Genomic DNA, 26,078 nt, shown 5'->3' on the forward strand with positions numbered 1-26,078 from the left:
TCCAGTCAGAATGGGCTGCCCAGAAATTCTGTCGGGGGTTTTTACATCTCCAAAGGGCTACCTCCGACTTTTAAAGCTAGTCAGTCTGGAATCAAACACACAGACACACACCTCCCCAAAGCATTGCTTCTGAACCTGATCCATTACTCCTGAGGAAGCCCCTATCAATGAGCTCAAGAAGCTCCCCCTTCCTTTGCTTAAGCCGGCCTGCACAGACAGAGAACCCTTTGTCAGTAAGGAAGGTGGCAAAGGATGTCTGCACAGGTGTGGCAGGTGAGGTGAGTCCCTGGTGGTCCAGCCTGGGGATGCTTTGAAACAGCATCTCTTCCACCCAGGCGGTTGCCATGGCAACAAACTCTCTTCCCCCTCCATCCCTTCTTCCTGCGCAACCAATAGCCACAGAGCTATTAAAGGACATAAATGGGGAGGGGAGAGCCATGGACTCAGTCCAGAGCATCTTCCCTTCGTAGTGGTGGGTGGATCTGATGCCACTTGCAGCTCCCCCTCCCTTGGCAAGAGGTGGAGGAATCATGGGACTGTAGATGGAAGAGACCTCAAGGGTCATCCAGTCCATGGGGCTCCAACCCACCACCCTAAAATTGAGAGCAAGCCCCCAAAGAGCTGCTGGATCAGGCCAATGGTCCATTTTGCATCCCAGCATCCTGTCTTCACAGTGGCCAACCACGATGGGAAAACAACAGGCAGGATTCGAACACAAGAGCAGCTCTGCCCTCCTCCAGTTTCCAGAAACTGGGATTCAGAAGAATCGCAAACAGAGCCACCCTGGCTAGCAGCCATCTGCCCCTCCCCCCATGAATTTGCCAAGTTGGTGGCTGTCCCTGCCTCCTGTAGCAGAGAGTTCCAGAGGTTGATACTGCGCTGCGGGAAGGAATGCAGCAAGGCGGCAATTGATGGCTACTAGGCTCCAAATGCCAGAAACCACAGGAGGGGACAGGTGCTATTTTATTCAGGGCTGGCTTGTGGGCTTCCCTTTGGCGGCACCCGAGTGGCCACTGTGAGGACAGGATGCCTGGACCAGGACCCCCCAATTTTGCCTGATGCAGCTACATCCAGGCCCTTCTAGTGAAACCTCCAGGTCCAAAGGCAGTCTACCTCAATTCCCAGGTTCTGAGAGGCATTTGGCCCTAAAAATGTGCAGAAAGGCTTTCCCCCTAGGGACACCAGTCGCATCCCCCCGCTCTCCCGCCTCAAAGGCAAATGTTTTAATTGCAGCTTTGCCTCTTTTTACTCCTTGGGCTTGTCCTTTTTTATTATGGGTGCCTAACATTTTGATGAAATCCTTTTATTGTATATTTTATGTCCACAGGCTATGTCATTACATTTATTGATATGCCAAGGTTGGATGGGCCCCCTTGGGCTCTCTGTAGGTTCGCAGGACCTGTCAATTCCAGGAAAGGACCAAGACAATTAGACCTGCCCTCCATCCCCACCTTTCGATATTGGGAAGCCCCCAAACCTGTTTCCCATTCGCAGGCAGAGACGGTGTTAGGGAGATTCCGATTATTGCTGTCACATTGATCACTCAGGGCCGGGCGCAACGCCTTGCCTTAGCAAGAACTGTGCAGGCCTTGGAAAGACTCTTCCCAACGCCAGGGAGAAAGGGGGGGGGGCTTGCTGATTTCAACTCCCAGGTCTGCAGGGAAGGAGACAGCCTTTCTGGTATTTGGGGCCTGGGACATTTCAGGCTCCGGACACTTCCGCCTCAGTGGGAGAGAGGTAGGAAGCAGCAAGGCTGCCTCCATTGGCTGGGTCAAAGTACCTGCTGGAAGGGACCCCCAAGGGACATCTAGCCCAACCCCTCGGAAACACAGGGACCTCCTGCACCTGGACTCTGCCAACCGGCTGTTATCAGAACAGCTGTTTCAAACCCTGTGCCTGAGTTCTGGTTTTTGCTTTCTAGTTTTCATTTTCCTCTTCCCTCCCTGTCTCTTTCTTTGTGGTGCAGAGGATTTGTTAAAGATGACAAGCCTGTGAAATGGACCCTTCTGCCTGAAGAGCGGAGTGCAAACACCCCAAAACACTAGTTTCCAATTAGCTAAGTACCGCAGACCCCGTTTTTCAAATGCCAGGCCACGGACCCCCTACTTTTAAACATTTCAATCTCCCTATGGTCATTTTTGTTATGTGAATGGTGGTGCAGACCACCCTGGGTGGACTCCGGGTCCGCAGACCACCTGTTGAGAACCGCTGCCCTAAATGAATAAATAAATCCAGCTGCTGTCTTTTGGGGCTTTTCCGAGCCGCTGATTTGCTGGCGCTCAGAGGGGTCCGCTGCCGAGAGGGACGTGAGCCCACCCCGCAAGGTCCAGAAGAGGGTCACAGTCAGAGTTTGACTCGGGGGACACAAACCCACGCAGCGAAAGAAAGACACAGCAGCCAGAAAGAAGTCTAACACCTTTTATCTCTTTTAACCCTCAGGGTTTTGCTTTTTCTCAAGAGGTTCCAACACAGTGTTTTGTTTTCTTCACTTCTGCAATTCCGGGTGTGGATGGACACAGCAACTCGTGAGCGGGTCGCATGGCTTTGGAGTGTGTCAACAGCTACAAAGGTGAGGGTGAGAGTGAAGAGCATAGAAAAGGGCTCAGCCCCCCCCCCCGAGTGGTGCTCTCCTAAGAGTTGGGGGGCCAGTCAGGCGCTGGCTGCCTCTTCCGTCCCATGGCCTTTCTGCTCTTCCCAATGGGCTTCCAACTAAGCAGAACAGAGATATCTATATATACATATATAGATATATATGTACGTATAAAGCACTAAAGGTGGTGAAAAACATTCTCAACTTACCCCGCTCCCCACAAAAAACACGTTTCATCTAAACCAACCGTGGCCCCCAACCCAGGGTCTTGGGGGAACCTATAAAACTCCCATCAGTGCCCCAAAATATCCCCCCACCAGGGGCACCAGGGTTGGTGAAGACCGTCCTAAACACACCACACAGGACTCGAACACAGTGCTTGTCCTGGTTGGGGGGCAGGAGGACAGGAGGGGGAAAGGGGGTTTCCTTCTTCCACGCTGCACCCCTTGACTCCCGCCTGCTGCTGTGCCCAGCCAGGAAGATGTAAAAGTGATCCTATAAATTATGGGGGGGAGAGGACAAAAAAACTTTCAATACATTAACTGTTTTGTATATGGTTGTTTTTTGTTTGCTTTTTTGTCTTTTTTATAGAAAAAATGCACATTTAAAGGGGGGTGGAGAACCCACACCTTTTCCTTCCTTAAAAAAAAAAGAAACATAAGTTTAGTGTCACATTTTGCAAGGGGAGAGGGGGCACGTTCTGCCACCCCACCCTGGTGCTCCTTCAAACATTAAGGAAGTGAGAAAAAGGGAGGTGGTATTTTTAGGTGGGGGAGAAGGTTTTTTGGAAAGGGGTGTGCTTTGGCTGGATTTTACAGAGTAGTCTTTGTGGATTAAAGCATCCCGAGATAAGAAGACAGGCCTCGGGATGAAACGCAACAAAACACAACACACTGCTGGCTTTCAACATAAAGAGGTAGAAGAAATTGGGGGGGGGGGTGTTTTGAGGGGAGTAGAGGAAAGGTGATCTCCAAGAGAGAGAGATATCAATTCCAGGGGGGATTTTGGCTCCGGACCCCCCAAGAGGAAGCATCAGCTATGGGCCCAACCAGATTTTTAAAGGGTAGGATGGAGAGTTGGCCCCAAGGAGGAGATGGGATATTTTTAAGGGAAGGGGGGCGCTGTTGCAGGGAGTGACCTCAGAAAGCCAAGCACCCCCCCCCCGGTGGAAATAAACAACTCCCCTGCCAGGACCCCAAACTGGGGAATCGGAGCTGCCTCTTAAAATAAGCAGACACACACACTGCCCCCAAAGACCCTGTTTCACTCTTAAAAAAAAAAGTTTTTCTTTTTAAAAAAAGGGTCCTGTAGGTAAATGGACCACCCTCCAGGCAGATTTTTGAGGAGGGGCCCCTGCACTCTGCCCCTTGTCAGAGCAGACCCGACCTTCCATCCCAGGCCAGGAATGCCTGGCCATGGGCCTTTTGGGGTGGGGCTGCTGGCCAAACACCACAGCTCCCCAAATCCTAAATCTCTGCGCTTGACCAGGGTTAGAAGCTCGGGGGGTGAAGGGGCGAAACATGCAAATAGACCAGACACAGAGCAGTGTGGGTAAGGTTTGCTGGGGGGCTTTGGAAGTGTCTTAGTGTGGGGTTGGGAGTCTCTACCCCTGCCCCCCCAGTACCCACAGAGGTCCCTCTCGTCTCCCATTCCCTCCACAGACATGCCCCAAGGGGGAGAGGGAGGCTTCAGAACTCCACTTTGCAGGCTGGGAAGGTCTCATCCTGCATGGCCACCATGCTGTTGCTGCCCAGGACGGTGACGCCCAGCGCCTGCTGCCGCTCCAGCGTCTCTGCGTACCACTCATGCATCACCAGGGAGTCAAAGGTGGGGATCAGGGTCACCTGGTGGGGAGGAGGAAGGAAGGAAGAGGGTGAGCGTCTGTTGGCCACAGGAGTTTTGCCCTCCGTCTCGGCAAGGCGGCTTCAAACACCAAACCACCCTCCCAAGGCAACAATGCAGAAGTTGCCAACCATCGGCTTTTGTGTGCAAGCCTAAGGTTCTAGACCTCAACGTCGCTGGGAGGGAGCAGTGCTGGAAATCTGCCAGGCACCAGTGCAGAATGAAGCCAATTCAAGCTTCAAGGGAAATATTACAGATCCTTCTCTCAAGGACATTTTGCTTTCCCTGTATTTATCTACCTGCTTAATTTATAGAGCTGCCCCATAGCAGAAGTGCTCTAGGAAGGCAGTGAGGGATGAAAATGTGAGAGTAGGAGCTGGGAGAACAGGGTTCAAATCCCACCTCACGTGTGACCCTGCAAAGATCTCTGGGCACCAGCTGGCGACCGACATCTCCGCCTGGCTGGCCCCTCTGGCTTTCTTAAGCAGGTTAGCAGAAGAGCTTATTTCTTGCATTTCTATCCCAAGGAGCCCATGGTTTACCCCCTCGTCCGTTAATCTCTACAACGACCCTGTGAGGTAGGTGAACAGGCTGTGCCTGACTCAAAGGTCAGTCGCAGCTGCATGATGGAGTGGGGTTTCGAACCCTCATCTCCCACATCCTCGTCCCAACACTTAACCACTACAACACACTGCCTTCCTAGGGTCCTTCTGCTATGGGGCAGCTCTATAAATTAAGTCAGTAAATAAATATGGGTAAAGCAAAATTTCCCTTAGAGATGTGAAATATTTCCCTGTTGCTTGAATTTATTTTATTCCAGGTTGTTTTATTTTATGATTCAATGTGTTGTAAATAGGGCTGGCCAATAAATTGACATAGGGACGCGGGTGGCGCTGTGGGTTAAACCACAGAGCCTAGGACTTGCCAATCAGGTGGCGGTTCGAATCCCCGCGATGGGGTGAGCTCCCGTTGCTCGGTCCCTGCTCCTGCCAACCTAGCAGTTCTGAAGCACATCAAAGTACAAGTAGATAAATAGGTACCGCTCCAGCGGGAAGATAAACGGCGTTTCCGTGCACTGCTCTGGTTCGCCAGAAGCGGCTAAGTCATGCTGGCCCCATGATCCGGAAGCTGTATGCTGGCTCCCTCGGCCAGTAAAGTGAGATGAGCGCCGCAACCCCAGAGTTGGCCACGACTGGACCTAATGGTCAGGGGTCCCTTTACCTTTACCTATATATTGACAGATTGTCCAAAACTAGTTTCAAGTCCATACTGTGTTATTGGTTTCATAATTTTTGACCTGGCAATATATTGTGAATCTTGTGTGCATCTGCTATACAAAAATCACAATGAGAAAAACCCGTGAAGCCAGCTCCATCCTTATTTCAGACATTGTGATGTTTAGCTGGTGATGTCTCCCGATGTTGAAAACCAGATTATCGCCCAGCCCTAGTTGTAAACCGCTTTTAGGTTTTTTCTTTAAAATATAAAGTGATACAGAAATGAAAAACGATATAACAATAATTTTCACTGTTTTTTAAAAAAGGAGTGTGGCAGAAGCACCACCTCAGTTTAAGGTGCCATTTGGCAATCCGCTTATATTTCTGAGTTTCTAACCCTAATCCTGAGCTTTGCCCAGCAAGCAAAAGTCGCTGTGTATCCACCGCAGGAGAAAAACAAGGTTTGCCTTCCCTGGCACAAAAAGAGAAGGCAGCCGCTCTCACCCTGGAGACCAAGAAGGAAGCAGGCTGCCTCCTGGCCCCCTGCTTGCCAGGTTACCTATTCTCTAACCCTGCCACTGAATGCCGCCCTGGTTTCAGTGGGCACCAAACGAGTCCCACTAGACAGGATCCTCAGCATAGGAGGGCCTCGATCCCAGGGAGGTTCCTGGCTGGCAGCACAAGACCCCAGCAGGATCTCCAGGCCCCGATGGGCTATGGCAAGCCACCCACTGGCCCTGCCCACCTGGGTGTCCTGTGCCCAGTGCTGCTTCCCAGCTAGGAGAGCGTCCAAGATCCTCCGCATGACGCCCTCCTTGATGTGGTCCTCGCCGCTGATGACGTAGCACTGCGACCGGATGTGGCGGAAGAAGTCCTCGTCCACCCACTGGGCACTCGCTGAGCCCGGGATGTAGGCCAGCTCCAGGTAGACGGGGGGCCGCACGGAACTGGGCCTGGCACCTGGGGGACGGGAGAAAAATGGGGAGCGTTGGCTGCAAGATGGGCATGGAGGGGAGATGCCGGCTGGGATGCCCCCACCCTCCACTGGATGCAGCACCATCACAAAGGAACGGCTGCAAAATCAGAATTTAACCCAGCTATTTGCACACGGGAAAAATGACTTCTTCTCTGCTGCCCATGTGCATCACAACATGGAGCACATAAAGGGAGAGGGCCGCTCTGGGGCTCCACGAGGTCCAAAACGCCGAGGTGCTGCTAGGCACTTGCAGAGAACATTGAGATTGAGAACCACCCAAGAGACCAGGCAGCCTGTTTGACTCCTCACCTGAAGGACACAGATTCAAAACAATTTGGGTGGAGATAAAACCTGCCTCCCTGTTTATCTGGACAAGGCCTGATCCAGACACCCTCCCGGCACTGTGCTTGGGGCTGATGAGATCCATCCTTCCATCCCTTCCTCTTCTTACCTGCAGGGCATGCTCTGCCTGCCCCCAAGGACGGCCTGCTGCTTGCTGGCCGCTGTCCAAGGGATGCCCGGTGGTCCCCACTGGCACGGGAGGCAGCCGACTCACTTCGGCTCAGAGCGGGCGCCCGGGCTCTCTCCCCAACGCTGGCCGAGGAAGGCTTGATGCGGCTGCTGTTGTGGGCTGCGCCTCTGGGGGCTGAGTCTGCTTTGGGTGGAGCTGAGCCCACCCGGGTCGCCGGCCTCTTGCCCTTGGCCGCCCCTTCTCGGTCAGGGTCCACCATGCAGATGCCCGGCTGAGCGGGGAGTGGGAGGGGGTCCTTCAGGGCGGCCGGAAGAGGATCGCGAGCCCGCGCCAGGCTCTCAGGGTCATCGTCCGAGTCCAGCCCGCCATCCGCCGTGATGGAAGGGCACTCTTCTGTGGCGGGCGGGATGTCAGAGTCCGAGAGGGTAGGCAGCGACTCGCTGAGTGACGTGGGTGGGGTCTCGTCGGCCAGGGGGTAGGGCTTGCGGCTCCGCGGGCCCTTTCGCTGGCCCACCAGCGGCTTGGTCAGCTCCTGGGAGAAGTCACTGCTGTTTGACATGTCCCGGGGGCTAAAGTTGGCTGAGGGCGAGCGCTCCGACTTGGGGTGCTCAAACTCGCACGGGGACACCAGGCAGAGGTCCACATCATGGGGCGAGTCAGAGCGGCGGGCGCGCCGTGCCAGGGAGTGGCCGTCCAAGCGCTGGGAGTGATGTGGGTGGCAGGGCCGGACGGGCAAGGATAGGCCACCTTTGCCCACGTCCGGCTCTGGGGTGAGTCCCCCCGGGCGGGCGTTCTCTGCTTCCTCCTGGAACTCGCTGACTGGTGGCAAGACCTGCTCGAAGGACATGGAGAGGGACTCATCCACCTCGGTGGAGTGCGGCGAGCCCACTTCGGCTGGCAGTGAGGGCGTGGTGATGGTGGGCGAGACGTCCGGGAGGTCATCGCGGAAGAGGCCGGGTGACAGGCATCCTGACGGCTTCTCCTGCGAGGAGCTGGAGTTGTCCCGCGAAACACGGAGCCCGGTGGCAGAGCCGTCTGGGCGCCAGGAGTTGGTCAAGGCCGCCGGCTCCTCGGCCATGACAACGTCCTCGACGGGGGACTGGTGGAAAGGAGTGTGCCTGGCGCTGGCCGGGCCTGAGCTGGCCGGAGACATCATTTCCAGGGTCTTCTCTTCGGAGCTGCCGCAAGCCTCCTCGCCCTCGGGGTGGAGCCCTGTCTGCGTGCCCGTGGGGGTCTGCTCAAAGTTGACGCTCCGCTCACTCTTGGGGGTCTTAGCCAGTGGCGATGGGGGACCTGCACCCGTCAGCGGAGAGCTGGCCTCCAGGTGCCGGAAGGGCTGGGGGCTCTCAGGGTCTCCCCCCGTGCACAGGCCGTTCTGGGCCGCCAGCACCCCGTTCCCGGGACACTCCAGCGGCGATGGCTCCAGCTCGCTCTCCGCTGTAGTGATGCCCTCGTCTGTTGACTCAGCCCCCAGGACCTCTGGCCGAGAGTCCTCCCTCGCCCCATTCTCCGTTGACGACTTGGACCCGTCCGAGAGGCCACCTGCTGCCCCCTTGGCGCCGCTGGGCATCTTGAGAGGAGCCTCTTTCAAAGGCTGGGCTTTCGGCTTATCTGCCTCCTTCTTGAGGCTGGGGAGGGTCTTCTTGAAGCTGCCCATCTTGGTGGGGGGCCTCTTGGCTTCCGCGCTGGCTGACCTCCTCAGCTCCCGACTCGGGTGCCTCACTGCTGCCTTCTCCTCCGCCTTTGCCTCCTTCTTGGCCGCCGTCTCCCTCCTGGGGGGATCCACCTTTGCCTCCCGTTTGGGCACCTTTCCCGGGGGGGCAGCGTCATTCTTTGGCAAGAGTTTTTTTGTGTCCTTCTTGGCCACTGGCTTCTCCTTCAGCTGCTTGGGCCTCACAGCAGAAGACGGCTCCACCTTGGCACGAGTCTCCTTGGCCTGCTCCTCCTCCAGGCTGCCCTTTGAGGTCTCGCTGGGCGCCATGGGGCGCTCTCTGGTGCCTGCCGCCTTTGCCTCCCTCCTTTCCTTGGGCTCTGGGAGGCTCAGCCTGGAGCCAGACTTGAGGCTCTCCTGGCTGGTGGTCCTCTTCTGCTGGCTTTGTGGGGTGCTGCCCGAGGAGGACCCTGACTCCAGGTCCTTCTGGGTGACCACTGGATGTTTGAGGAACTCCAAGTGCCGGACCTTCTCCAGCCCCTCCAGGATCTTGCTCTGGGGCGTGCAGCCGGGGAACAAGACCCGGACGATCTTCTCTGTGGGGCTGACGGGGTGCCAGACCAGGAGGGCGCAGATGGAGGTCACACAGTGCAGGGGCAGCTCCAGCCCCTGGGGGCAGCCGTTGCCGCACCAGTGCTGCATCAGGACCTCCAGCTCCTTGCTGCCTTTCACTGGGTTCAGGATGTACATATCTAAGCGCCCAACGCCCATCTTCTGGAAGAGGACAGTGGGCTCCACCTTGGGGCCGCTCTCCCTGCAGAGTGGGCTGGGCTGGATTCCCAGCTTGTCCAGGTAGTGGAGAGCCAGGTTGGCCTCGTCGCAGCTCTTCAGGACGCCCGAGTCACCAGCAATGGTCTTCAGCTTCTCGGAGGCGTTGAGGAAGACGACGCCCAGCTCTGGGGAGATGAGGTTCTTCACGGAGTCCTCGTTTGGCGAGCCCTGCGAGGAGGGATCCTCTTCCATCTCGGCCAGCTTCCTCTGCAGCAGGCTGTTGACGCCGGGTAGGCTGTCAGTGCCCACGTGCGTCACCAAGATGGAGTCGATGCGGTCGAGGTGGCACACCAGCTTCCAGAAGGACGAGCGGGGGTTGGAGCCGCCATTGACCAGGATGTTGAAGCCGTTGACGGCAAAGAAGGCCGAGTCGCCCCTGCCGCCAGGGAAGATATAGCAGCAGGGGCGGGACAGCTTCAGGAAGCCGACAGTGCTGGGTGGCTCCAGGAGGTCAAAGGGCGACGGGGGGTCCAGCGACTCCGAGAGGTACTCCAGGAACTCCTGCAGGCCCTCCATCTCGGGCAGCACGGGGCCCGGGTTGAAGCGAAGGTCAATGAAGTCCAACAGGTTGTGCTGACCCAGCCGGGAAGCTTTCCATTCCCCAAAGTCTGGGCAAATGACCGTCAGGCTGGTCCTGGCAGATGGGTCTGCAGAGCTGAGCAACTCCCCAACCTGGCACAAAAGAGAGAGAGGTGTCAGTGCACTATGCACCATAACACTGGTACGAAAGGATCTTCACTCGCTCCCAATACGCTTCTGAGAACAATTCAAAGTGTTGGTGCTTCCGCCCTGCATACCTGAAGGAGTGTCTCCATCCCAAATGTCCACCCTGGACACAGAGGTCCAGCTCTGAGGGTTTTCTGGGGGTTCACTCATTGCAATTATGTGAAGCAACAGGGAGCCACCTCCCATCAAACGTCAGCTGAACAACCATGAAACTTTTTGAAGACATCTGAAGGCAGCCCTACACAGGGAAGTTTTTAATGGTTGATGTTTTGTTACAATTTTTATATGTGCTGGAATCCACCCAGAGTGGCTGGGGAAACCCAGGCAGATAGCTGGGGTAAAATAAATAAATAATGCCAATCATTTGGGGTTCCTTTTCCAGTCGGAAGAGTCGCCCAGAAAGTCTTCCAAAATCTTACTCCTTTCAGCTCTTCTCTTGGTGAATTCCCACATTGGAATAAACACCTTGCCCCTTCCAGTAGCGTCTCTACCCCCATCATTCAGTCCGGACACTAGGTCCTCCTCCAAGGGTCTTCTTCTGGTTCCCTCACTGCGAGAAGTGATGTTACAAGGAACCAGGCCTTCTCCGTAGTGGCGCCCACCCTGTGGAACGCCCTCCCATCAGATGTCAAGGAAATAAACAACTATTTGACTTTTAGAAGACATCTGAAGGCAGCCCTGTATAGGAAGGTTTTTAATGTTTTACCATGTTTTTACTATTTTGCTGGGAGCTGCCCAGAGTGGCTGTGGTATAACAACAACAACAACAACAACAACTATTAACATCACAACTTAATGATGACTGGGTTGCCCCAGCCACTCTAGGTGGCAACAACAACAACAACAACAACAACAACTATTAACATCACAACTTAATGATGTCTGGGTTGCCCCAGCCACTCTAGGTGGCAACAACAACAACAACAACAACAACAACTATTAACATCACAACTTAATGATGACTGGGTTGCCCCAGCCACTCTAGGTGGCTTCCAGCATACACAAAGGCATAAGAAAACATTAAAAGTAGAAACTTCAGAAGTCTTCTAAAGGTTGTATAGTTACAGTACTTCTAATGAAAACGGAAGTAAAACGAGGCCCTGAGCATCCTTCTTCCTCTCTGGTCTTCCGCTGTCTGGCCAGAGTAACAGCCTCCACACCAACCGCTTCCTACCCACTTTGGAAGGGTTCATTTAGGGGAGGGTCTTTGCCAGCCCTTTCCCGCTTTTGCCACCCCAGCCCATTCAGCATCACCGGCTAACTCCTCCCTGCTGCTCCAGGCTGCTGCTGGGGAGACGTACCTCCTTGTCGGCGAAGATCTGGATGAAGTCTCGCAAGGAGAACGTGCCCGTCTGCAGAACCAGCTCCCCCGTCTCCTCGATGCAGGGCCCAGCAAAGATCAGCAGCTTGTGGCGCGAAGGGTCCGTGACCAGGTTGCAGAGCTGCAGGGTGAGAGAGAAAGTCAGGCCTCGGAGGGAAGGCCCTCAGATTTCCAGCCTCTTGGGGCTTATTTCCAGCCAAGCCTCTGTCAACAGAACCACAGAATTGTAGAGTTGGAAGGGACCCTGAGAGTCATCCAGTCCAACCCCCTGCAGTGCTAGAAAAGACTCTAGAGCCTTCTTGGGTTTTCCTATTTCCAGGCCCTGGGAACAGTCCACGGACTCTCCAGTGCCATGCAAAGCTGGCGTGGGTGTACCATGCAGGCCCCAAGACCCGTTTCAGAAGCAGGATGTTACCCATTCATGTTCTCTGGAGTTGGGCTCTCCACCCCAATTCACCCAAAGGGGGCCCACCGTCCTCTTCGTGCAATGGCCAAATACCCTCTTAAGAACCCAGGAATCCAGATAGACTGCCTCTGGACCTGGAGGTTCCACAAAAGCCTGGCTGCTGGATCAGGTTAAAGGGGCCCCATTGAGCCCGACATCCTGTTCTCACAGTGGTCAACCCAAGGGGAAGAAAGCGTAAGCAGGACCCAAGCCCAAGAGCCTTCTGCCCTCAAGCTGCATCTTCTGGCAACTCGCCTCATTGCAGATGGACTTGTCGGAAGGGTTCAGCAGCACCAGTGTCTCCAGGAGTTCTCCACGATGGTGCAGAGCCCGCTGACCTGGGGAGGGAAAACAAGGCGACAGAGTTGAAAGGGAGGCTCCAGGGTAGAAGGACCACAGTGTCGTGGCGCTGGAAGGGACCCCCAAGGGCCATCTAGCCCAACCTCCTGCAAGGCATCACAGATTCACATAGCAGCATGATGATAGAGACAGCCTGGCTCTCAATGCCTTTCCAAATGAACCCTAACAATACAATTTGCAGTTGGGTTCTTATTTAGCATATTGGGCGATCCAACATGACATCAATGTGGGAATGAGGATCGGAGTGTATGTTTGCTGACTGGGAAAGGTTGTGGACCACCGGTATGAAATTTACGGCGTGTAACGCCTTGAGAGAGAATATTATGAAAATGATTTATAGGTGGTACATGACACCAGTCAAGCTTGCAATGTTGGAAATGTAAAGAAAATGAAGGTACATTCTTTCACCTGGAAATGTAAAGAAAATGAAGGTACATTCTTTCACCTCTGGTGGACGTGCCCAAGGATCAAGGCTTTCTGGGAAATGATATATAATGAAATGAAAAAGGTATTTAAATATACCTTCTTGAAAAAACCAGAGGCCTTTCTCCTGGGTATGGTTAGCCATGTGGTGTTAAAGAAGGACAGAACTTTTTTTATGTACGCCACAACAGCAGCAAGGATACTTATTGCAAAGTATTGGAAGACATCAGATCTACCCACCCTGGAAGAATGGCAGATGAAGATGATAGACTACATGGGACTGGCAGAGATGACTGGCAGAATCCAGGACCAGGAGACAGAGACAGTGGAAGAAGATTGAAAGAAATTTAAAGACTATCTTAATAGGCACTATAAAATTAATGAAGGTTAGAATGACATGGGTTTAAAAATTATGTGGTTTGCAAGGGTGTTGATTAGGAAAAAGAACAGAATTATCAAAAACTATGGGAAATAAGGGAATGGATTTGCTGATTTGATAATGAAATTAGAATACAGAAGGGGGAGGTATGAGGAGGTCGGGGAAATGAGGTTTAAGAAAATAAGGTTTTCTGTTTTCTGTTTTTTGTTTGTGTATGTTTTTATTGTTTGTGTTTATATGTTTTTTATTGGAAACTTTAATAAATATCATTTTTTAAAAAAAAGAGGATCGGAGTGATCATTCTGTGACATTAGGGCAGTTGACAAAGCTGCATTGTAACGTTTGAATCTCTGTGTGTGCATAATGGGATACATATATATATATATATGATTTGCCTTTACATCGTAGGGGGTTGGAAGGGTCCCAAGGGTCATTTAGCCCAACCCTCTGCAATGCAGGAATCTCAATTATAGCACCCAGGACAGATATCTTGAAGGAGAATACACCACATCTCTAGGGAGGGGTCCATCCTGCTACTGAACGGTCCTCACCCTCAGAAAGTTCTCCCGGATGTTTAAAGGCAAAGAAAGCAGCGGTTCTGGAGGGGAGGGCTCCCCATTGCAAGGCTCCATCCGCCCACAAGGTGGCAGTGCAACACTGCCAGATTCCAGCAAGGCCAGCTGCTGGATTCTCTCTCTTCCTCCTCCCAATCCTGTGAGATCTCTGGCCAAGAGGCTTCAAGAAACTCGAAGGCACCCGAAGAGGGTTTGTCTCTCAGCCGTCGATCCCACAAAGGTCACAGCACAACTATTAAGAGGAGTTTAAAATGGCCCTGGGGCTGCTTGAGGCGAGCAATCAATTTGTGGGGTGGCAGTGGCTGGAACCGCAGATGGGGCTTGTGTAGCAGGGAAGGGAGTCCATCTCAGAGAAGCAAAACTCTGGTCCTAAATCTCTGCTACCTCGCAGGGTATCTTCAGAAGATAAGGCTCAGGAGCAAACCCTACACAAATCCGGAATGGAGTCCCAAAGACGGCTGGGATGGCACCTTGTACGTCTCCTTCCGGCAACTCCTGCAGCCAAGCTGGTGCCCAATGTCTTGCTCTGCCTTCCTTTGGACACCATCAGCTGGTCCGAGATGGGGGTCTTGTCTGGACCCCCAAACACATGGGCCAGGCTTGTGCCTCGGAAAGGTCCCTTCAGTGCTGCTCATGCAGCTGTTGGACCCCCAGAGACACACTCCACTGTCTCTCGAGACAGACCGACAACAACCAAGCGCCTGCAACTCAGACGCCTGCCTGCAGTGTCCCAAAGTGTGGAACTGGAGCCCTGAGCTTTCTGGCGATCACGCCAGCTGGGAGCTCCGAAAACATTAAACCGCCCCTGCTGCTGCGAAGGAGGGGAAGGGTCCCATCAGGGTGCTGGGCGCTCGGCCGAGAAGCCGCTGGCTCCCTTTTGATGGACAAAATACCAGGGGCAGCCAAAGGAGCAGGCTCTGAGGTGATGCTGGGCAACTGGAGGGGCCTCCACACCCAGGCAGAGATTTTTTCTTTAAAATATGAAGCGACATAAAAATGAAATGAAAAATAATGGTAAACATTCTGTGGTGGCAACAGTTTAAGGTGCCATTTGGCGATCAGCTTATATATCTGAGTTTCTGACCCCGATACCTGAGCCTTGCCCTGCGAGCAAGGGCCACTGTGTCTCCAGTGCAAGAGAAAAACAAGGTTTGCCTTCCTCCTGCACAGAAGGAGAAAGGAGGCGGACGCTCTTGCCCTGCGGACCAAGAAGGGAGCAGGTGCTTCCCAGCGGCTCCTGCAGCCTCCCTGGCCCAGCATTCCACCGTTAGTTCAACATCAGGCGGAGTGGGTGGGCAGAGTCATCTGAGGACACAGCCGGCTCATTCTTGGAGGGGGGAGATGCCCACAAGGACCAGCTGAGCCTGCCCGAGAGCAGGGAGGGCACTGGCAGGTGGGGAGGCCCTAGTCCACCTTGTCAGAGGGACAGGGGAGGGACCTCTGCCACCTCCTTACCTTTCACAATATCGGAGAAGGTGGCTGAGTGGCGGGAGACAAAGAGCTTCAGCTGCTGGTCAAGGTTGCAGGCAGTCAAGTCGATGTCCCAAGAACGGATCCCTGGAGGAGAGAGGGAGGGAGAAACAGTGGTGCTAAGCAGACTGCCAAGCATGGGAGGGCCACGGCGGCTGGAGCCCTTGGCCCCCAAGAGCCAGGGAAGGTGGCCGCCCATGTGCTCCCTCTGGCTGGTCCCTCCAGAATTATGAGCAGGAGAACTTGTTTACTGCATTTATCTCCCACCATTTTGTCCAAGGACTCCATGGTTCACTCCCCCCTCCGTTAATTCCTACAACGGCCCTCTGAGGTAGGTGAAGAGTCCACGACTGACTCCAAGGTCACAAAGTGAGCTTCATGACGGAGTGGGGATTCAGACCCTGATCTCCCAGGTCCTCGTCCGACACTCTAACCACTACACCCACTGGCTCCCTCGAGCACCTCTGCTATGGGGCAGCAATTAAGTTGGTAAATAAATATGGAGAAAGCCAAATGTCACTTAGAGAAGGACCTGAAATACTCTCCTTGATGCTTGAATTTGTTTTATTCTGGATTGTTTTATTTGATGGTCTAATGTCTTGTCAACCACTTTGAGATTATTCTTTAAAATATAAAGCCATACAGAAATTAAATGAACAACAAGACTAATAATTCCCATTGCAAAAAAAGGCGCTCAGGCGTTCCATTGTGGCGACTGCAACTGAGGTTTAAGGTACCATTTGAAAATTAGCTTATGTATCTTGAGGTTCTATCACTGCTCCTTCCCCCGATTTTTACTCCTCTGCTGCTTTTCGGGTGCCTTGGTTCCCACTTCCTGGGATCTCTTCCCAGCCATCGGAGAACTACTCTTGCTGCTCCATAATAAACAACAACAACAACACAGTGGTAGCTTGGGTTATGTTACCTTTGGGTAACGTAATTTCGAGTTACGAACGCAGCAAACCCAGAAGTGTTTACTTCCAGGTTTTGCCACGCGCACATGCACAGAAGCGCTCTATCACGCCACGCGCATGCACAAAAGTAGCGCCTCTGGATACGGACTTTGCAGGGTTAGTATAGACCCCCAGGACGAATCAAGTTCGTATCTGGAGGGTTCACTGTAATAATAATAATTTATTATTTATACACACACACCCCAATCTGGCTGGGTTTCCCCAGCCACTCTGGGCAGCTTCCAACAAAAGATTAAAATACAATAATACCATATCCCCCACGTGTTTAGCTGCTGACCGGAGCTGACAGCTCCCCCTTCCCTCACAGGGACCGGACGGCAAACATCCCAGCAGCTTTCTCCCTGTATGGCACAGACATCACCTCAGCTCAGTTTTGCAAGAGACAGCCGTAACGGCAAAGAGGATCTCTCTCTCCAAAGCGCCTAAGACAGCAAGGCAAGGTGAGAAGATCAAGGACCACAAGTTCATTCAGCCCGCAGAGCAAGGAGGCGAGTTTTGCTTTGCTTGCACTGAGGCCCCAAAATGCCTCTTATGCCTCCCCCCCCATGACCCACTAGCTTACATAAGACCAGCGCAGGTGGTGTCAGCTGAGATGCAAGACTGCAGCTCTCAGAAACTGGCCTGGCGGCACGTGGGTGTTTGCGCGTCTTCACTGCGGCTGCATGCTGCTTGCCGCCTGAACAGAGCCCAGCGCCACCAGCGTGGGGTTCCTGAGGGCGCAGGCAGCAACAGAGCGAGATCCCAAACGGGGCTGGGGGGAACCAGAAATGCCGCTGCTGCTGTTTGAAGGAGGCTGGGAAAGACTGAGAATGAGGAGCCCACATACAAAGGGGGCTGTGGGATCCCCCAGCGAGGCGGCAGCAGGAGGTAGTGATTTAAGACTCCGGATAAGTGACAGTCATCAAGCTCCCCAGTGTTTTCTGAACACTGAAGTAGTTACTGAGCGTGGTAGCAAAGAGCCCTGCTAAATAACTTGGAAAAGCAGTGCCTCAGTCTTGTTGAATTAAACTAAAACGAATAACTGTGCAATTGTTACTGTATAATTTTATTGGGGTACGCATAATCTTCCTCAGTGGTTTGGAAACCGCTACTCTGAATAATGCTTTTTATGGGGTAGGGGAGGTGGCCGAGGGGAGAATCTTGTAGACCCAAAGGGTTTTGGAGCCAGTGTTCAAAATTCCCCAGGTGCCAGGCATGTTTTGCAATATTAGATATTGCTATTAGTTGGGACCCCGTGGAGATCTCTAGGCACCAGACTGACAGATGACATCTCCAGCTTTCTTCAGCAACTCAGCAGAAGAGCTTCTTCACGGCAATGATCTCCCCCCTTTTTCTCCCAGAAGTCCATGGTTCACCCCCTCCTCTGCTAATCCCTACAATGACCCTGCGAGGAAGGGAAAGAGGCTGCAACAGACTCCAAGGCCGCCCAGTGAGTTTCCTGAGGGAGTGGGGATTCAAACTCTGATTGCTCTCACCACTACACCCCCTGCCTTCCTAGAGTCCTCCTGCTGTGGGGCAGCTCTATGAATTAAGTTGGTAAATAAATATGGGGGGAGCCAAATGTCACTTAAGAGGAGGACGTGAAATATTCTTTGATGCTTGAATTTGTTTTATTCTGGATTATTTAATTTGATGCCTTAACTGCTTTAAGGTTTTTTCTTTAAAATATAAAGTGCTATAGAAATGATAATGATGAAGTTAATAAACCCTTTGAGGGGAATGGCACCTAGACATTCCGTTGCGGTGACCATAACATAGGTTTAAAGTATATTAGAAATTAAGTTAAATATCTGAGTTTCTAACATTGTTGGAAACCACTGATATAAAGACTTACACAAGCAGCAATCATTAAAAATAAATAAATAAATAAATAAATAAATAATAATAATAATAATAATAATAATAATAATAATAATAATAATAATAATAATTTATTTAAGACCCGCCCATCTGGCTGGGTTTCCCAAGCCACTCCGGGAGGCTTCCAGCTAAATATTAAAATACAATAATTCATCAAATATGAAATATGATGGCCAGCAGCAGGAAAGGCGCCTAGAATGGTCGAGTTGGAAGGGACCCTGGGGGTCATCTAGCACAACCTCCGGCAATGCAGGACTTGCAATTAAAGAATCCCTGCCTGGCGAATCCGTGCCCAGCTTCTCCAGAGACGCTCTTACAAGGGGGGGGGTTCCCCTCTTATGCAAGCTGACTTCAGAGGGCAAAGACAAGTCTTGCAAGCTAATTGCAGAGGGTTACGTGGCAACGAGACAGGGTACGTGTCCCTCCAACACCAGCTTCCGCCTGGAGACGGCATCCGCGAGTCAGAAAGCCACCAGCTCAGAGAATTATTAGCAAATACTCCTTTGACCAGCCAGTATTTAAATTAAGCAACTGTTCAGGAAAAAGAGGTTTCCGCCAACTCTCAAAGGTCCCCAATTATCCGCAGCAAGAGGAGCGGCTCAAGTTCCCAGGAAATGTCCCAGTTTCTCAACCTTCTGGAGGTTGCCTACAGCTGCTGCAAGAGCAGCCAGAAGAGAGAGCTCAGCTGGCAGACGGGAAGGGAAGGAACCAGCACAGCCTCCGCCTTCACAAAGCAGGAGACAGCGGAGACCCACTGGTCTGATTTTTAGCCCACCTTCCTTCCAGGTTAGCCTTTTAGCATGCGAGTCTGGCTTTAGCATCCAGAGTTTGCAGAGCATGGTGCTGATGACACCAAGGTTGCAGGTTTGATCCCTGGCGCATGGGACAGCTGCATATTCCTGCCTTGCAGAGGGTTCAGCTAGATGACCCTCAGGGTCCCTTCCAACTCTACAGTTCTAGGATTCTACTACAAATATGATTTGAAAACTGCAAGAGCACTGGAGGCATACCAGTTGCTGGAAGCCACAGGAGGGGAGAGTGGTCTTGGGCTCGGATCCTGCTTATGGGTTTGCAGGAAGAGGCGTGGGGCTGACCTCTGTTGAGGAGAGGATGCTGGATTGAAGGGTCCCCCCTTTGGCCTGATCCAGCAGGCCCTTCTTGCGTTCTTAAGACAGACCCCCCCTCCACCACAAGCACTCTCCCAGGAGGCTGCTGCCTTTAGCCCCCATGGTCAAGGAGCCTCCGACTTCAAAGCACCTCCAACCCATCGGGGGGGGGGACCTGAGTTGCAGGTGGGTGCCCTCTCCCCCATTTCTTCTGAAACCATCACAATGTTTCTGCCCTGTCTCCATTATCGGGTTTCACATGGGTGCTGCTTACAGAGGCTCATCTGGATCAAAGCTGCAGTTTTTTGCAGCTCTGAGCTCTTAAAATGGAGAGTGAGACAAAGGATGACCACTCCTATCCCTAACAGCGAAGAAGAGGAGGAGGAGGAGAAGGAAAAGAAGAAGAGTCTGAGGCTCTCTTGAAGCGTCCCCCTTCCGCTTCCACACCAACCGGGACTCTTTTCCTTTTTCAAAAGCACCAGTGATCTCAGAGGTCAGCTGCAGCTGCTTCCTGTTTGGTGTCCGGTCAGAGGAAGCCTGGCAACGCAGTGGAGAAGGCCAAGGTGGCCCCTGCAGGGTTTTTTCAAACAGAGGCCGCATTCCCTGAGGAACATCTGCCAGCAGCCACATGCTGGTGGTGGACATAGCTGAACCAACTGTGGGGGTGGGGTGCACCCTTTTATCTCTTTCTGCCCCCTTTCCTGAAGGACATTGAGAGTTGCCTTATACTGGCATGCTTCAGCTGCAATCCCTGCATTGCAGGGGGTTGAGTTAGATGACCCTTGGGAACCCTTCCAACTCTTCAGTTCTAGGTTCGTGCAGCTCAGTGCAGCCTGCTCTGACTGGCAGCAGCTCTGCAGACTTTGAAATGAGACCAAAGGAACTCCTAGGGTCTAGGCTCCCTATCCAACAAAAAGCAGGGCTTGAGTATGGGAATAGGGGTGCTCCATCATTAACAGACCAGGCTGGAGGAGGCACAAAGCTGGCCCCATGGGTGCTGGAACAGCAAGAAAGTGGCATGTCAAAGGTTTAAATAAAATCTTCTTTCTTTAAAATGCTGATTTGTAAAACAACAATCCACTCCAGTTAAAAGAAATGGGGGCAGGCCCACAAATTTTCCACAGAACAAAGGAATCTACTTCCCCAGCTTTGATTCCCTCCTACCCTGCTGACCTAGAGCAACAATTTTTTATTTAAAAAAAATTAAATTTGTATACCGCTCTTCATCCGCAGACCTCAGGGCGGTTTGCCACATAAAAATATTGCCACAGGAAAAGCACAAAACCCATTGTTGTTATCCTTGTTCATTGAACACACACAGTTGCGAAGAGTGACTCCAAATACAAATGTCCACTTTGGGCACCTTTTCCCTGTAGCTGCTTTGGAGTACAATTCCCATCAGCGTCCAGGCTCATGGAGAGCAGTGTGGTGTAGTGGTTAGGGTGTCAGACCTGAGAGACCGGGGTTTGAATCCCCAAAGCCACCTCAAAGCCCACTGGGTGACATTCAGCCAGCCACTCCCCCTCACTGGCCTTCCTCCCCGCCCCCTTGAGTGATGCATCCTGACACAGCAGCTCAGTGGTGCTTCCAAGCAGCCCCTCGGGCGACCCAGAGTGCCTCATCCCTTCCAGGAACATCCCCTGACTCAGCCATGCAACCGGCCAGGTGCCCAGATGGCTGGCAGCCAGAGTCCCGGAGGAGTCAGCTGCCCGGGAAGGCCCCTGGAGCCAGCCCAGAATTGCCTCCGGCTCCTGCTCTGTGCAAAGAGGAGAGAAGGGGACGGGGTGCCTGCTTCTTTTGCCCATTTAAGGCTCCAGCCAAATCAGCCTGAACCTGCACAGAATGAGGAAGCCTCTGGATCGGGGCCAGCAGGAGAGGAGGAAGAGCCAGAAGGCAGGCCTGGCCATCCAGCCAACACCAGGATTCAAGAGCCTCTGCTTTCCTTTAGGAAAAGAAAACAAGGTTCTAGACCTCATGGCTGCAGAGAATCTTGAAGTGGCTGCATTTGCTATTGCATGAAGCAAAGAAACTACACAACATCAGAGTCAGCCTGCAGCAGAATGGAAGTCCCTGGGAACCCCAAGTGGGAATAGCTGCTGTGGCTCTCAGGTCCTGCTTCCCAAGCGGAGTCTCAGATTGGCCACTGGCAGCGTTAAAAATCGCCCAGGCATCAGGTGTGCTTTGCAACTGGCGAGGGTCCAATGGTGACCCAGGTTGCAGACTCACATCTCCATATGGCTAGTCCCTCCAGCTTCCTTAAGCAGGTCAGCAGAAGAGCTCATTTACTGCATTTATATCCCACTTTGGAGAAAAGAGTCCATGGTTCACCCTCTCCTCAATTAATCACTACAATGACCCTGTGAGGTAGGCTAGGAAGCTGGGACCGACTCAAAGGAACCCGTGAGCTTCATGATAGAATGGGAATTTGAACTCTGATCTCCCAGGTCCTAGTCCGACATTCTCAACACTACGCCACGCTGCCTTCCTAGCGCACTTCTGCTATGGGGCAGCTCTATAAATTAAGCAGGTAAAAAAATATGAAGAAGGGAAGGATGTGAAATATTTTCCTTGAAGCTTGAATTTGTTTTGTTGTGGATTGTTTTATTTGATGGTCTAATGTGTTGTCAACCACTTTGAGATTATTTCTTTAAAATATAAAGCCATACAGAAATTAAATGAATAACAAGAATAATAATCCCCATCACAAAAAAAGGCGCTCAGGCATTCCATTGTGGTGACTGCAACTGAGGTTTAAGGTGCCATTTGGCAATTAATATATATCTAAGTTTCCCACGGGACACAGGTGGCGCTGTGGGTTAAAGCCTCAGCGCCTAGGACTTGCTGATCGAAAGGTCGGCGGTTCGAATCCCTGCGGCGGGGTGCGCTCCCGCTGCTCGGTCCCAGCGCCTGCCAACCTAGCAGTTCGAAAGCACCTCTGGGTGCAAGTAGATAAATAGGGACCGCTTACCAGCGGGAAGGTAAACGGCGTTTCCGTGTGCAGCTCTGGCTCGCCAGAGCAGCGATGTCACACTGGCCATGTGACCCGGAAGTGTCTCCGGACAGCGCTGGCCCCTGGCCTCTTAAGTGAGATGGGCGCACAACCCCAGAGTCTGTCAAGACTGGCCCGTACGGGCAGGGGTACCTTTACCTTTACCTTTAAGTTTCCCACACTGCACTCTGGTCCTGCTTCCCATGGGGGGGGGTCTCTGGTTGTCCACTGGGGGGACAGGAGGCTGTCTGCATGGGCTCCCTTTGGTCCGACCCTGCTGCACGCAGGTTCTTCTTACGTTCACATAGCTCTGAATTCAGAAAGACAGCCTTCACCAACACATTCCTCAGAGCAGAATTGAGCCGGGCACAACCCTGGCAAATGGAACGTTTCTCTCCATGGCCAGAGCTTCTCGGGGACCCAATCCCTGCGTGCGACCTGATGCGGAGCCTCTGAGGCAAGCAGCACCTTTCGCCCCAGCAGCCAGCTGTGTCCCTAACAGGTGTGCTTGGCTCCCACCTCACAATGCACCTTGCGGAAGAGGCTGGGCCACACCCTTGAACTAAACGCAGGCCCTGCAGGTATGGTGAGGCAGAGCAGGAACAATTAAGAGCAATTAGCTCTCAGAGGGCAATTAGGAGGAGAAGGGATTCTGCCAGGATCCTTCAAATGCCACTTGCCTCTCTGCCTGGGTTTCACTTGCCAACTGGAACTCTGCCCCCCTGAGCCCCAAGGCACAGCGACGCAGCCTCCATCGCAAAGTCTCGAGTGACTCCAGTGACAAAGGCATGACACTTCTTCGCCTGGAACCCTCCAGCTGGGGGTGGGGGCTGACGGTCTTTGGGGGCAAAGGGGCCACATTCTGACTTTTTAGCTACTTACAAGGGTCCCAGAACCACTGCAGCCTCACACAACAGAGAGTGTGCAGTGGCAGTGAAGCTTTCCTCATCCCTGGGCCATTGGTAGGAGGAAGGGTGCCTAGATCCTCTGTGGGTTTAAGGTGCCGTATGCTCCAGAGCAGAGGAAGAAGGCCATACAGAGATGGGGAAGACTTGCTCTGCCTTCTGGGCCAGGGGGTGGCTCGGAGGTCTCGTGCTTTTGAAGGGGGTGCCGCACACCCGGAACACCGATTTTAGAGCCATGTTCTCGTCCGTCCTCACTCTGCCCCCTTCCCCACAGCTCACCACCCATTCCTGAACAGGCCTGACTCCCCACAAGAGCCCTCCCCAGACCAAGCCACCCCACATGCTTCAGATTCCTCTCCCCATTTCGCCCCCGCTCCTTCGCTCTCTTCCCGGCTCCCTCAACCAAGCCACAAATCAGCCCTGCTCCCTTTGCAAAGACACACAGCTTCTTAGCCCCCAAAGTGCTATTTATTTCTTAGGAGCCAAATATACACTCCTTTTTTTAAAAAAGAGGAAACTGACAAAAGCTGCTGCTCTCTCTCTCTCTCTCTCTCTCTGGGTTTTAACGCTCCTACAAAGCCCTCTGAAGTATTTAAATCCAAGCACACCTCATGCTCAAACATCTGTATGTTCTCCTTGCTGCATGGAATGAGACCTGAATGGAAAGTGCTCAAATTAAAGGCTTTCAAAATGGAAGAAGCATCAACAGGGAGCAACGTAACATTCACATGTGGCTGCGCACTCGCATCTTATTTTTACTTGGAAGCAAGCTCTGCCAATCCCGAAGGGACCTACTCTCAAGCGTGAACACAAGAGGACAACCTTATTTTTTTACATGGGCAATATGGAAGGCGGCTCTTGAAAAACCAACAAGATGATACGGAAATTGTGCTAAGCCTGGATGGACAATTGCCTTCCTACATGAAATTACAGTGGTACCTTGGGTTACATACACTTACAGACTCCGCTAACCCAGAAATAGTACCTTGGGTTAAGAACTTTGCTTCAGGATGAGAACAGAAATCGTGCTCTGGCAGCGCGGCGGCAGCAGGAGGCCCCATTAGCTAAAGTGGTGCTTCAGGTTAACAACAGTTTCAGGTTAAGAAGAGACCTCCAGAACGAATTAAGTACTTAACCTGAGGTACCACTGTATTTTAATTTTAAAACAAAAACGCACACAACTTGCCAGTCTAGCCTGGCAAATTCCACATTCTGACAGCATATGAGTATACAATCAATTTCATTTTTGATTGCTGCAAGCCTCTTGCTTGGGAAAACTTTGCTACCTAACGGGAATTGGGGAGGAGGAGGTTGTTTTGTAAGCAAATAAAAATCCATCTCAAACAGAGAGAAAGAGGGAGAGTTTATGCACAAGACATAATAAAAATCTGAATAGAACGGCCTTCCGCTGCTCTTCTGTTTTATGTTTTCATCTTATCTTGCTTGCTGACTTCTGCATTAGGTTTATAAAGGCAGAGCTCAGTAGCAGAGAGACTGCCTTGGAAGCAGGGGCCCCACATTCAAGCCCCAGCGGCATCTGCAGGAATGGATGAGAAGGATCCCTGCCTGAATCCCTGGAGATCCAATGCTGCCAGTCAGTGCAGGTGGACTAAGGGTATGACTCCATAGAAATCAGCTCCCCATCTTCCTATACCTAGCCCTTTCTCCCTCCAAGGAGTGCAAGGTAATGGGTATAGTTCTCGCCCTGTCCCTTTCATCCACACAACAACCCTGTGAAGCAGGTCAGGGTGAGAGATGGGGTGTCTGGGGTGTCTGGGCCAAGGTCATCGTTTCAGGCTGAACAGATATTTGAACTGTGATCTCCACATCCTGGTCCAGCACTCTTAACCGCTCTGAAGTTACCACAGCCAGCAATGTTAGAAACTCAGATATATAAACTAACCTCCAAAGGGCACCTGAAACAGAGCTTGCGGTTGCCGCAAGAGAATGTTTAGGCACCATCTTTTTGCAATGGCAAAAATGGAAGATCAGGGTTCAAATCCCCCCTTCATCCTGAAGCTCCCTGGGGGACCCTGGGTCGGTCTCAGCCTCTTCACCCACCTCGAGGGTTGTTGTAGGGATTAATGGAGGAGGGGTGAACCATGCACTCCTTGCAGAAAAAAGTGGGAGAGCAATGCAGTAGATAGGTTTTTCTGCTGACCTGCTTAAGAAAGCTGAAGCTGCCAGTCAGATTAAGACGCCAGGGTACAAATTCAATAAATACTTAACAAAACACTAAGTTGCATCCAACAAATCAGTCCTACTCCAATGGGCCAAGTCAGTGGCCTCCCTTCTTCCTCCTTCTCCCTGTATGGCTAACTTTAGATAGACAACCCTGAATGCCAAAACGTTTCCAGCGCGCGAGTGTCCGTGTTGTGCTGAGAGGAGCGAGAATCATGCTGGGATGATGATGATGAGGAGGAGCCCATCTTGCTTGGCTTCCTGTATATGCACATACTTCCCGAGGCAGAAAATGCATCTGAAGAATACTATACCTATAGACGTAGACCCATACACACACACACACTTGGCTGAAGACAAAACAAATGTACAAACACACACAAATAAATACAAATACTCCTAAAGACACAAGCTGGGATCCAGACCCCCCTCCCGCCCCGCCCCGCTCCCCCCGCCTCACCGTCTCGCACGGCCCTCAGGACCGCCGCGCGGAGCCCGCCTCGTCCGCCGCCGGCGCCGAAGACGACCACCAGGGAGAAGCGGGCCTGGGCGGGGGCCGCCAGGGGGGCGCCCCTTCCGCCGCCGCCGCCTCCCGCAAGGGCCGCCGCTCCCGCCGCCATCTTGTCAGGCGCCCGCTGGCCCCGCCCACCGCGCCCCACCCTCGCAGGCGCCTCCCGCGCACCAGCGCCCGCCAATGAGGGGAGCGCAGGGGCGTGGCCTGGAGGGAGGCGGGGCTGCACTGAGCATGCGCTGAGTGTGGGAAGGGGCGCCTCCTGAGCGTGTGC

The 26,078-nt window shown here is 52.7% G+C and overlaps 1 protein-coding gene and 1 long non-coding RNA gene across 2 annotated transcripts in view; one reads left to right on the forward strand and one right to left on the reverse strand.

Moving 5' to 3' along the window:
• Positions 1-26,078, forward strand: part of LOC309361024 — a 215,087-nt gene that overhangs the window by 7,573 nt on the left and 181,436 nt on the right. The gene's annotated exons all lie outside the window — the stretch shown is intronic.
• MAP1S (microtubule associated protein 1S) lies at positions 2,405-25,926 on the reverse strand. Its single transcript, XM_081895382.1, has 7 exons — positions 25,754-25,926; positions 15,264-15,365; positions 12,327-12,409; positions 11,607-11,747; positions 7,077-10,251; positions 6,395-6,609; positions 2,405-4,434 (listed from the first exon to the last, which is right to left on the reverse strand). Exons 1-7 carry the CDS (start codon positions 25,911-25,913, stop codon positions 4,279-4,281), a joined length of 4,032 nt encoding a protein of 1,343 aa, XP_081751508.1. The 5' UTR covers positions 25,914-25,926; the 3' UTR covers positions 2,405-4,278.

This window comes from Podarcis melisellensis (assembly GCF_964234715.1).
Source record: "Podarcis melisellensis genome assembly, chromosome: 18".
Taxonomy (NCBI): Eukaryota; Metazoa; Chordata; class Lepidosauria; order Squamata; family Lacertidae; genus Podarcis; species Podarcis melisellensis.